This window comes from Garra rufa, chromosome 24 (genome assembly GCF_049309525.1).
Source record: "Garra rufa chromosome 24, GarRuf1.0, whole genome shotgun sequence".
Classification (NCBI taxonomy): domain Eukaryota; kingdom Metazoa; phylum Chordata; class Actinopteri; order Cypriniformes; family Cyprinidae; genus Garra; species Garra rufa.
Genome location: NC_133384.1, coordinates 14,236,794 through 14,249,623, shown reverse-complemented (window position 1 = coordinate 14,249,623; position 12,830 = coordinate 14,236,794). Strand labels below are relative to the sequence as shown.

Below are 12,830 nucleotides of genomic sequence, written 5' to 3'. Positions count from 1 at the left end.
GCCTTTATCCAGGGGTAAATCTTAGTGTGAAAGTCAAATGTGTTTTAGTACATCTTTAGTAAAGCAGCATTTAACAACGCCACTGAGCTTCCTAGATTCCTCTGTCTTCTAAATACAATGATTTAAAGTCATTTTACATTAGTAAGCTTTGAGTTAACATCTTGAAAGCTGCTCATTCAGTCAGGATTGTTTAAATATATGCTACTATCCCATGACAGGAGGGTTAAGGGGTAATGTGACAGCATGTGGTGACGCATTGTCTCCCCCTGCAGGTGAGTGAGGTGGAAGTGAATGGGCAGATCGAGGCCGTGTGTGAGAGTGTGTTCAGTGAGATGGAGTCACAGGCCGTGGATGCTCTGGATCTTCCAGGGTCCGGATGCTTCCGCATGAGGAGCCACAGTTACGTGCGGGCCATCGAAAAGGGCTGCTCGCAGGAGGAAGAAGAGGAGAGAGCAGCACGGCAGGCCATCTTACCACCTCGAACTACAACTACTGTGAGAACCATCCAGAGCAGTACAGGTACGAGCACCTTAAAACTTGGTAAAACAACTACTATTACTTAAGTTTTAATAACAGGGTTAAGGGTTAGTGACATTTTTTAAATGCAGTGCAATTCACACAATGTCTTACACCTTTTCTGTGAGAAACAAGTTTTTTAATTTTTCATATTCAAATTTATTTTGATATTTGGTGTAACCACCTGATTTTGTAATTTTTTTTAATGTTTTTAAAGAAGTCTCTTCTGCTAACCAAGCCTGCATTTATTTGATCCGAAGTACAGTAAAAATATATTTACTATTTATTCCTGTGATTTCAAAGCTGAATTTTTAGCATCATTACTCCAGTCAAGCTTTTAAATGGTATAGTGTATAATGTTACAAAAGCTTTTTATTTCAGATAAATGCTGATTTTTGGATCTTTCTATTTATCAAAGAATCCTAAAAAAAATTACTTCACTGTTTTAAATATTGATAATAATAATAATAATAATAATAATAATAATAATAATAATAATAAATGTTTCTTGAATAGCACATCAGCATTTAGATTTCTGAAAGTTCATGTGAAACTGAAGACTGGAGTAATGATGCTAAAAAAATTGTTTTAAAATCACAGGAATAAATGACATTTTAAAATGTATTCAAATAGAAAACAGTTAATTTAAATAGTAAAAATATTTCAAAATTGTACTGTTTTTGCTGTTCTTTGGATCAAATAAATGCAGGCTTGGTGAGCAGAAGAGACTAATTAAAAAAAAACACATTAAAAATCTTACTGTTCAAAAACTTTTGACTGGTAGTGTGTCTATTACAATTTATTACAATTTTACTAATTACTAATGTTAAGTCTTTTAAATCTGTTAAGTAGTATTGATTTATTAAAAATGATAATTAGGATATGCACACTCATATCTGTTCAAGGAAAATATATCAATTTTTTTTCTTGTTTACTCATAGTTTTGAAGGGCCCTGGTTTCACAATCTTATGTGTGAAAGCGAACAAATAAATAAAGAATGAAGCTAGGTATTTAATCATTTCTCATTTTAAAAATCTAATTTGTTATTGACCCATGGTAACTTTACGTAAAGTATATAAATAACTATAATGTTGGTATAGTTAGCTGTAACTGTTGTATATAGATCAGATTTTAAATAGCTTCATAAATTCCAAACATTCTTACTGCTATAAAAATATAGATTTTTTATTGGCATTGTTGGTTCTATGTAGACCTTTTACCATCTGTTGAACATTTCCATTGCACAAAAGGTTTATTTAGATGATAAAAATATTTTAAAAAATTATGTTTCTTTTAAGAACCACTCACTAAGAGGTTCATTGGGGAACCCAAAAATGGTTTTTGGCATTGCTGTGAAAATCCTTTTTGGATCATTTATTTTTAAGAGTGTCCAATTGAAAAATGTACAATCTTTCCACTTTCCCTCCCAACAGTATTCCATTTTTTCCTCTCTTCATCCTTCACTCTCTCTGTCACTTCATCTGTATGAATAGAGAGAGTCAAGGTCTCTTCCCTCCCTCTCTCTTGTGCGGCATGTTGTTTAATTACAGCGATTAGAGAGTCTCATTCTTTTTCCTCGTCACACTGTCATCAGGGTCGTACTCAGCTAATTAAAAACATTTACAGACAAGTGGGACGAAGGGAGGCCGGAGAGAAAGAGCTGTTGAGACAAATTAGAATGAGAGAGAGGAAACAGACAGGAACATAATAGACGTAGACGAGATTTCGGGATTTGGGAAATGACTTCTGCATGGAAGAAAATAAGCTTTATTATCAACCGTGTCCCGTGTGTGTGCTTTTTTGTGAACTCTTATTCACCAAGCTTAAATCACTGATAAAAAGTCAATCAGGATTAGGTAAGACATCATTTGCTTTTGCAGGGCATTATTTACTTTTTATATATTGGTAGTGTATCTTACATTTAGGACTATTAATGGTTTAGTTCCCCCCAAAAAATTTATTCTGTCATTAATTACTTACCCTCATGTCATTCCAAACCTGTAAGACCCATGTGAAAGCATTTATTACAATTTAAAATAATTCCTTTAAAATTCCTATTAATTCTGACGCCAAACATTTGAACTGTACTTCAATTTTCGAATTTTTCAATTCGAAGATCGGGTTAAATTGAACTTATTTTGTCTACTAGGAAACATGTAACTATCATCTGTAGTCTTTGAAGGGCAGTACTAAATGAAAAAATATGATATTTAGGCAAAATAAGAAAATTGTACACATCTCCATTCTGTTCAAAAGTTTTCACCCCCCCCCCCCCAACTCTTAATGCATCGGTTTTCCTTCTGGAGCATCAGTGAGTCATCATGAGCTGGTTTATGATTATATTGAAGCATAGTAGCTGGATATAAGCTGGTTCTGAGCAACTTAAACCAGCTTAAACCAGCTACCATGCTGTTTTTTTTTCAACAGGGGAGTCAACAAAGACTCAGACACCTCAGGTCTGTATAAACTGACTGTAGTAAGATACTTTATAGAGGGTTTGCACTTACAGCACGATTTGGTCAGTTACCTAGATCCGTGGCCATACTGCTGATACTCAAATGTAAATAACAGCATGGATTGCTTGGTTAATGTACTACTGAATACGTTGTTCTGCTAATGTATGCTATCTAAACCACACGTGGAAGCTGCTAAATCATATAGAAGACGGACTTAGTAAACAGGAAAGGGTGCAATATTTTGACAAACTAATGTTAATAGGTGCTGAAGATACATACAAGCAGTATTAATTAAAATATTAGCCTAATATTTCACCTACCTGACCAGAAATGACAGAAAACGTCTCAGGTTACGTATGTAACCCTAGTTCCCTGAAGGAAACGAGACGCTGCGTCGAAACGCTTTGGGAACGCCTCCAGCGTGACCATGCTCTGAATCACGTGTGTAATCAGTCCAATGGAATCGCGAGACGTCACGTACGTGATGACTAGAGGTCGACCGATGTATCGGTTTTGCCGATTAATCGGCACCGATAGTTGATTGGCCGACCTATCGGTTATCGGCAAAAATACTTGCCGATAGTTTTCCCGGGTTGCGTTCTTTGCTGAAGCGGCTCACGCTCCGCTCTGCTGTCATAGAGTATGAGAGGTTAAGCCCCAGACCAATGTTTTATGTCAGGATTGTTACCATATATTTGTACTGATTTATATCCAGCTGGTGATATTGTTAGCCAGCAAAGTTGCAGATTTAAAGACGTGACCTGAGAAAGCAAACTGTGTTCATTCAGCCGACAGAATCCTGCCGAGTCACAGCGCGCCATAGTTTTACATTACAGATCTGTCCCAAATCATTGTTAATGTTGATTAAGACTTGACCCTGGGCTGGAAGATTGAGTATTGTGCATTTAAGCAAAATATTTTTTTATTTCTGTAGCTCTAATAAAGTCTGTATGCTTCATATAGAGCTATAATTAATGTTTTAGCCTTTTCGTCTGGCAGCGGAAGCATGGTAGATACGCACTTTATTTTACAATGCCATTTTCCTGTTCTTATTTGATTTTAATAACTGATCAACAAAAATATCTATTAAAAATTAAGATAAAAAATGATACAAAACGAAATTCGTTTAAGAAGGGATTTTCAGCAAATAAAAACGTACAAAGTGGTCAAAAATTGTGTCTGACCCTCTCCAGTTCTCCCGGCGTATTGCCGTACAATTCATTCCACGTCCTTTATGAAATTTACAAATTACACAAACTTCTTTCGTAATTAACATATTAAACTGAAACAAAACAAATAATATTTAAACATAAATGTAAAACAGAAAAGAAATTGTTTCTGAAATGGCTGCAATTGACGATAGATCGCACTTTCCCTTTCCGTTTGATCTGTTCTTTAATCTAACCTTTGCCGCTTTTTTATCATTCTTGAAGTAAACATTTGCCCGTTTTGGTGAATAAATAAACTGTTTTAGATTTCTGCTTGAACTACACAACGTGTCCTGTGTGTGTTTGTGATACCTGCAAGTTATCCGCGCAACGCAGCGCTGCACATTTGTCCGGTTTCATTAAGGGTGGGTGAAAAAAAGGATTCTCCGATGCATCGCAATCCTCTCTTCAATGAGCTTGTGTTTTCCTCGCATATGGCACGTGTGCGCGCTAGAGACGCGGCGGGCTTCATTGCACAGGATTTGCACTGTGAGCTACATGTGTATTGTTTGACAGTGTGAACTTTTAACCGGAGTTTTTTACTTTACATATGCCTTCTGCCGTTTGTAATGCAGTACTATTAGATGCTCTAAACTCGCGCACTGACAGACTTTCACTTGTGCTTTGGGTTTGTTCGTCCTAAAAAGCTAGATTGTGGATGCGGTTAAATGCACTTGCATTTTCGAATACTTTTATACGAAACTGATGTACAGTACACACAGGCAGATATGTTTTCAGAGCAGGACAAAACATTTGATATATCGAAATAGATCTGTGCATTCGTTTTAATGCAGCCTGTTAAAGAAGCTGCTGCTACGATCTCATCGGTAATAATCAAATGATAAAGAAAAAAGAACACTTATTTTAAATAAGTAATTGTTTAAAAAAAAGTAGGCTGCTTATATAATGGAAAAATCTATTTGATATAAAATGTAAATTAAAATGTAGCCATGTGCAGTAATATTGAAAACGGAGAATATGACGCATGGTTATATTTAGTTGATATTGAAAATAAGTAATAAGTAATTAAATTGAATCTTAATTTTTAAGATGGCAGTACTGACATACAGAGATTCCAAATATAAACAAAAGGCATAAAACCTGCAATTTTACATATTGTTAAAATGTAAAGATTCACACCCCTTTACAATGAGCCAATTTGTAACATCAACTAAGATTGATGAAAGCTGTAGAATAGAAGTATTGTTCCTTGTTAGAGTCTGTTAATTTCAACATTTACTGTAATATTGTTAAATTTTGAAGTTTATTTTGTTAACATTAATGATCAATATATAATTAATATTAATATTTTTATTTATTTACAAAGTATGGTTTAGTATTTATTTTTTTTAATAGTAGAGCACTATTTTAGTTGCCGTTAAGTATCCATTTTCAAAAACTATCGGTTAATTAATCGGTATCGGCCAGTGTGGTCCAACCTAGCTATCGGTATCGGTAAAAACCAATATCGGTCGACCTCTAGTGATGACGTCACCGACCAGGAAGCTTAAAAGCACGTACGGTGAGAGCAGCGCTAGCTTTCTAGAAACAGCAAGCGCCGCAGAGATGTCGGAAGTATGGCCTCGAGACGCAGCGTCTCGTTCCCTTCAGGGAACTAGGGTTACATACGTAACCTGAGACATTCCCTTCCAGGAACTTACGCTGCGTCGAAACGCTTTGGGAACGAGTATACCCACGCGCCATACTGAGGATATCCCTGCCGAGTTAGGGCGAGAGGATGAAAGAGCCAGGAGTGGCAGGAAGATCTAAACCATAGAATCTGGTGAAAGTAAGGGGCGTGGACCAAACCACAGCGTTGCAAATATCCTGAATCGAAAGGCCTGAAAGAAGGGCTTTAGAGGCAGACATACCACAAGTCGAGTGAGCCTTGACTCCCAGTGGTGAGGGGAGACCAGAGGACTCATACGAAAGGGAAATGGCATCCACAATCCACCGGCTTATGGAAGGCTTGGCAGCAGGACGGCCTCTTCTCGGAGGGCCGTAACAGACCAGAAGTTGTTCAGCCTTCCTCCACAGGGCAGTTCTGTGGACGTATGTCACAGTTAAGCTTCTGCTGGCCGGGTTCCCGAAAGGGAGGAGGATGAAAAGCTGACCGGAATCTCCCAGGGGGAGCCGTCTAGAAGGGAAATCAGGTCCGAGAACCAAACTCGGCCCGGCCAGAGCGGGGCGACTAGCAGAAGTCGGATCCCATCCCGGCGCACTCTCGCCAGAACTCCCGGGAGCAGAGCAATCGGGGGGAAGGCGTACAGACGCCGCCTCGGCCACGTCTGTACCATAGCGTCCAGCCCAAGAGGAGCTGGATGACGCTGGGAAAACCACAGGGGACATTGCGTATTTTCCTGAGTCGCGAAGAGGTCCACCTGAGCTTCCCCGAAGACCTTCCAGATCTGCTTCACCACAGAGGGGTGAAGCATCTATTCCCCGGACCTCGGCCCCTGCCTCGACAGGAAGTCTGCTCCCAAGTTTAGACGCCCAGGGATGTGAACAGCTCTCAGCGAGAGGAGTTTCCCCTGGGACCACACAAGTATCTGGTGCGCCAGCTTGTACAAGGGGCGCGAACGCAGACCTCCTTGGTGGTTGATATAAGAGACCACCGCTGTGTTGTCGGTGCGCACCAACACATGGTGGCCTCTTAGGTCAGGGAGGAAGTGTCTCAGAGCCTGAAACACGCCTAACATCTCCAGGCAATTGATGTGCCACATGAGATGATGGCCCCTCCACAGACCGTGGGCCGAGCGGCCACTCATGACTGCTCTCCAGCCGGTGAGGGACGCGTCCGTTGCAAGCGTGACGCGGTGACAAGGAGCTCCCAACACCGGGCCCAGATTCAAAAATCAAGAATCCCTCCACATGTCTAAGGCACGAAAGCATCGCCGCCTGACCTTGATCATGCGAAATGGGTTTCCCCTCGGGGAGAACCCCTTGGTTTTGAGCCACCACTGTAGGGGTCTCATGTACAGCAGGCCAAAAGGAATCACGTTGGACAGAGGCTGCCATCAGACCCAGCAGTTTCTGAAACTGCTTGACAGTGAGTGACCGGCCTTCCTTCACTCTCGCGACTGCTTTGAGAATCGACTCTACACGAGCGGGGGAGAGCCGTGCCCGCATCGTGGAGGAATCCCGAATTACACCGAGATAAGTGGTTCTCTGAGACGGAGACAGCACACTTTTCTTGGTGTTTAGTCTTAACCCCAGCTCTTTCATGTGTGACAAAACAGCATCTCGATGCTGAACTGCCACCCACTCGGACTGGGACAAAATCAGCCAGTCGTCGATATAGTTGAGTATGCGGATGCCCTGGAGTCCCAAAGGAGCCAGAGCTGCATCCACACACTTTGTGAAAGTGCGGGGTGAGAGTGCAAGACCGAAAGGAAGAACCCGATACTGGTATGCTTCGCCCCTGAAAGCAAACCAGAGTACGCATCTTTCAGGTCTATAGTCACAAACCAGTCCTCGGACTGAATCTGTGAGACGACCTGCTTGACAGTCAGCATCCTGAACTTGAAACGCATGACTGACTGGTTTAAAACTCGCAAGTCTAAGATGGGCCTGAGGCCCCCATCCTTCTTTGGAACTATGAAGTACCGGCTGTAGAACCCGGACTCTTGCTCTTGAGGAGGGACCACCTCGATGGTCTCCTTCCCCAGAAGAGTGTTTACTTCTTGTTCCATGGCCAGAGCCTGCTGAGGGCCCACAATAGTGGGAAATACTCCGCTGAAACAGGGAGGAGGAGCACCGAACTGGATACGGTAACCTCTCTCTACAGTATGCAGGACCCATGAAGAGACATTCGGCAGAAGTTTCCACGCTGCCAGAAAGTCTACTAAGGGAATCAGCCTCTCGAGGCTGACCTCTGGTGTTGGAGAGACAGCTGGCCTGGGGTCCTGAAGCGGCGTACCGGCAGGAAAACACCCAGTCAGCTGTAGAAGGGACCCCCTTTGGGGTCGCGAGCTTCCCGGTACCGCTACGATGACGGGCGGTAGCCGAGAACTGCACTGCTGGGTCTCAACAGCCCCTTGAGTTGGAGTGCGGCGAGGGAGGAACCGCTGGAACGCCGCCGCTTGGCGACGTGCCTCTTGGTGCCTGTCAACGACAGTATCTACTGCGTCGCCGAACAGGCCCGAAGACACGAGCGGGGCGTCCAGGTGGAAGACCTTGTCCTTTTCTTTAATACTGGACAAAGTCAACCATAGGTGCCTCTCCGCAGCCACCATAGCTGCCATGGACCTGCCGATAGCGCGGGCGGTCTCTTTGGTGGTGCGGAGAGATAGATCAGCGGTCCTCCGGAGCTCGGCGATGTCGTCAGGCCGAGCCCCTTTGCCCTCATCCAACTCTTTGAGCAGGTCGGCTTGGTACGCCTGTAATACCGCCATGGTGTGCAGCAGGGTATGTGAGCGGAGCGGAGTGCGAGCGGAGCGCGGAGTGGAGCGGTGTGATTTTGAATGGAGGGAGGAGCGGATTTTTGAAAAGTCGGAGCGTCGTGGTTTTCACTCGCTCCAAGTGCGCTCCACCATCGCTCCATCATAAGTACAATTCATGCCAACGGTCCGTAATATAACTGCATAATAAGCAGGCATTCACATGTTAAACATTTAGCTTGATAGAGATGGATCACTCAAATCAGAAATAATGTGAATGGACATGAGCGGTAAATTATAGTTCACAAGGATTTAGTTTGTTCCTTCTAGATACTGAATATATTCAGGTGAAAGCCTCATTTAAACATGTGCAGCACTTATTCACACGCAATCGCTGTGACAATAATGCATTAAAACAAATGTAATGGTATCCGATTTCGAATTATCAGAAATCTGTAAGAAATGCAGCGATCCATATGTAAAATAACTGACGAAAATGTAGTTATTTTCATTACAAACCTTGCACTGCATAAAGCAGTAGTTATACTCTTTTAATGCTGACAATGTTATTAGCTTGGTATGTGGTAGGTACAAAGTTTGCACACTATTCCAAACTCTCCTGTTGTTTTAATATGTGTTATGAACAGGACCGTTATATTTAAAACATAAGGCTATTTCTGAATGTTTTGACGCGGAGCGAAGGCGGAGCGGTGTTTCTGATATCAGTGAGCGAGGAGTGGAGCGGGAGCGGAAAATTGTGAACCCGGAGTGGAGCTGGAGAGGAGCGATTATTAAACGCACTGAGCGCGGAGGGGAAATTGTTGCCGCTCCACTCCGCTCACATACTCTGGTGTGCAGACACGCACCAGCCTGACCTGCTGCCGCATAGTCTTTGCCCACCAGAGCTGAGGTGGATTTGAGAGCTCTGGAGGGCAACGCTGGAGCCTTCAACGACGATGCCGCTTCGGGGGACAGATAGCTCGCAAGGGTCTGCTCAACCCGGGGCATCGCCGTGTAAGCGTGCTCTGACAGCCCCACCACATTGGAATACAGTGCAGCGGAGGGGCTGTAGAGTCGCGCAGAAAAAGGATTTCCCCAGGACCTCGACACCTCAGTGTGAAGTTCCGGGAAAAACGGAAGGCTCCTGCGTGAAGGTGGTGGCCGAGACCGCAGGAAGCGCTCATCTAATTTGCTTCGCTGCGGTTCAGCCTGTCTCTCGGCCGGCCACTCTAGATTTAATGTGGCTACGGCACGAGTGACCATCTCCAAAAGCTCCTCGTGCTGGGGAGAGTGAGGGGGTGAATCCTCACCGACGCCCTCTACATCAACCTCCTCGGAGGAAGATAAGAGGAGCACCGCGCCCTCTCCCTGGGGGGAAGAAACCGCAGAGCGGGCTTCCGAACCCAGAGAGTGGGCGATGGATCTAACAGGTGAGGCTGGAGATAGGGACTCGCCCGTCTCCAAGCCCGCTGTTAGATCCATTTGCGAGCCCCACGAGTGCAGCCGCCGCTCCGCCTCGCCGGAAGCGGGGCCAGACCCGCGAGGGACGCTGACGAAAGCCCCCTCCTCGAAGAGGGCTTTCCGGGAGCGGAGCACACGCAACGGCATGCGCTCACACTGCACGCAACCAGCCCCCTCGAGAGCTGATGCGGCATGTGCTGCTCCCAGACAGACAACACACAGACCGTGTGTGTCCTCACCCGTAATAAAACGAGGGCAAGGAGGAACACACGGCCTGTGATGCTGCTGCTTATAAGTTTCACCCTTCTTAGACATTACACAGACAGACAATCTCTCTCAAATAAAAGATGTGCAAACTGGCACGAAAAACGGAGAGAGACAGACATAGAGTGCTTGCTGAATGGCAGAAAGCTAGCGCTGCTCTCACCGTACGTGCTTTTAAGCTTCCTGGTCGGTGACGTCATCACGTACGTGACGTCTCGCGATTCCATTGGACTGATTACACACGTGATTCAGAGCGTGGTCACGCTGGAGGCATTCCCAAAGCGTGTCGATGCAGCGTAAGTTCCTGGAAGGGAACAAATACTAATTTAGTCAAGATCCTTGCCCTGGTAATCCTGGTTCAGTTTGTCCAACCACAAACATCTTTTGTTCTTCAGACCGTTGTCTCCACTTTTGACAGTACATAGTACTCCAAATGTTTTTCCCATTCTGACCAATTAGTACAGCCTAAAACATGACAATAATTGATCGTTTCAGCAGCATTAATCAGGAAAATATGTGAGTCTCATTCGATTCAGTGGCGTTGTTTACGTTCAGTGCCGCCAATATGGCCAATTGAAGACGTGTTGTGAAAATACTATTGGACTGAGCTGAATGTTTGCTAAAAAAACATCTCTTGTCTCACTTCCATTTATATAAAAGAGGTTTTAGTCAGGTTTGGTTCGTTAAAACTGTTTCAGTCCATTATTTTGCATCTGATTGACCCATTCAGGCCTAATTGCAGACCATCTGTGACCATTATTGGTGGCCATTATCCATGAACAGGGTATTTAGCCAATCTACGGATGCCTCCTGTTGTGTGTGTTTCCATTGCTTATGTAACAGGCATGGAGTGAACCAATTAGATTGTGGAAAGATTTGATTGACTTAATCAGTTAACCCAAACAAACTGTGCAGAAGAGTTCAGCTGGGCAGTTAGATTTATGTGAGAGAAGTAAAATTCTCATTTTGTAGAGTGTAGAGTAGAAAGAATATGAAAACTGATTTATTTGCAATGCAAGTTGGTGATTTGAGGCAGAATGACACCTTTGGTGACGAAACGTTAAGCAACTTCTATGCAACATTCGGGTTTGATACATTATGCAAATGAATCCTGATGTGATGTTAGAGTCTAAATAGTGATGCTCACATGATCCACCTTAAGATGCGGCTGGTTACAGCAGTTACTGGATTGCTGACAAGAAACAAAAAGTACAGTAGCTTACAAACCTCCAGCGGTTAAATCACTGTCAGTGTGAACGGCCTTCATGAGAAGTCGTTGGTAGAACACATGACCTGAGGGCAAAATGAAAACAAACAACCAATATGCTTTATATAGATGTACACTAAATGAAACACAAGCACACCTAATGTTTTTCCTCAGGCTTTGTGACTACACAAAAACACAGATACACACATTATTGACTTGTTGCAGAAGAAATCGATCATGGGAAGCTAAAAGGGCAAAAAGCAAACAAACAAAAATCTCCAGTTGGCTGAAAGCACACATTTCCAGACTGAAATATGTTTATTCTGTGAACATGTGCATGTTTTGGTTAATTTCCCCTTTGGTCACGAGTGTGTGTGGGAGGGGAAATTTCATCAGAGATATTCATTACAACACAATTGTAACAAGTGTGATATTGTTTTTATACTTAAAAAGGTTCTGTAAAGAAGTTGATATTGAATAATGTATGTTTTTGACCAAATCTGGCCATTGGCTAGTTAGTTGAAAATATTCCATTTCATTGCTAAGAGAAACCTTGAAAAATCACTCACATACTCCAGTCTGGATCTAGGGCTGAATGAAACTGATATCAATATTGATATCGAAAATTAATTTTTGATTCATTTTTGATATAAAGGTGACACCTTGATGATCAGGATTGTGTTGTTAAAATATAGTTTATTGAAACATTACATTAAAGTTAATTATTATTGTATTTATTGTTATTTTTTAACAAATATGTAATGTAATGGTTATTATTATAAGTATTATTTGAACAAAAATCACACAACCATGACATATTTTTTTCATTAATGCAATCTTTTGTTGTAAATTCAGTTATATTTTTACTTTAATTTTATTATTATTAAATTGTTGAAGTTTATTAATTGAAACTTTATTGGACAGCATTTTAATGATAAATATACAGTCAAGCCTGAAATTATTTTTACCCCTGGCAAATTCTGACTTAAAGTTACTTTTATTCAACCAGCAAGTTTTTTTGACCGTAAATTACACAGGCTTCTCCCAAAAGATAATAAGACGATGTACAAGAGGCATCATTGTAGAAAAAAATATTTCTCAGCTTTTATTTACATTTGAACAAAAAGTGGCATGTCCAAAATTATTCATACCCTTTGCAAACTGTCACAGTCTATGGGAAAATCCAAAGTTCTATACCGTTCCAAATAGTCCAAGCTGTTCTAAAGCATCCTAATTACCCTGATTCATTGGAAACAGCTGTTTTAATCAACTCAACAGGTAAAAAACAGAAGCTCTCTGCTGCTGGTTTGAGGACAGTCATGGCTAAGACAAAGGAGC

General features: G+C 42.4%; 1 protein-coding gene across 1 annotated transcript in view; it reads left to right on the top strand.

Moving 5' to 3' along the window:
• Positions 1-12,830, top strand: part of dlgap1b (discs, large (Drosophila) homolog-associated protein 1b) — an 86,793-nt gene that overhangs the window by 28,884 nt on the left and 45,079 nt on the right. The window contains exon 4 of the mRNA XM_073830880.1: positions 273-519. Coding sequence (XP_073686981.1) covers positions 273-519 — 247 coding nt within the window. The remainder of the gene's footprint in view (positions 1-272; positions 520-12,830) is intronic.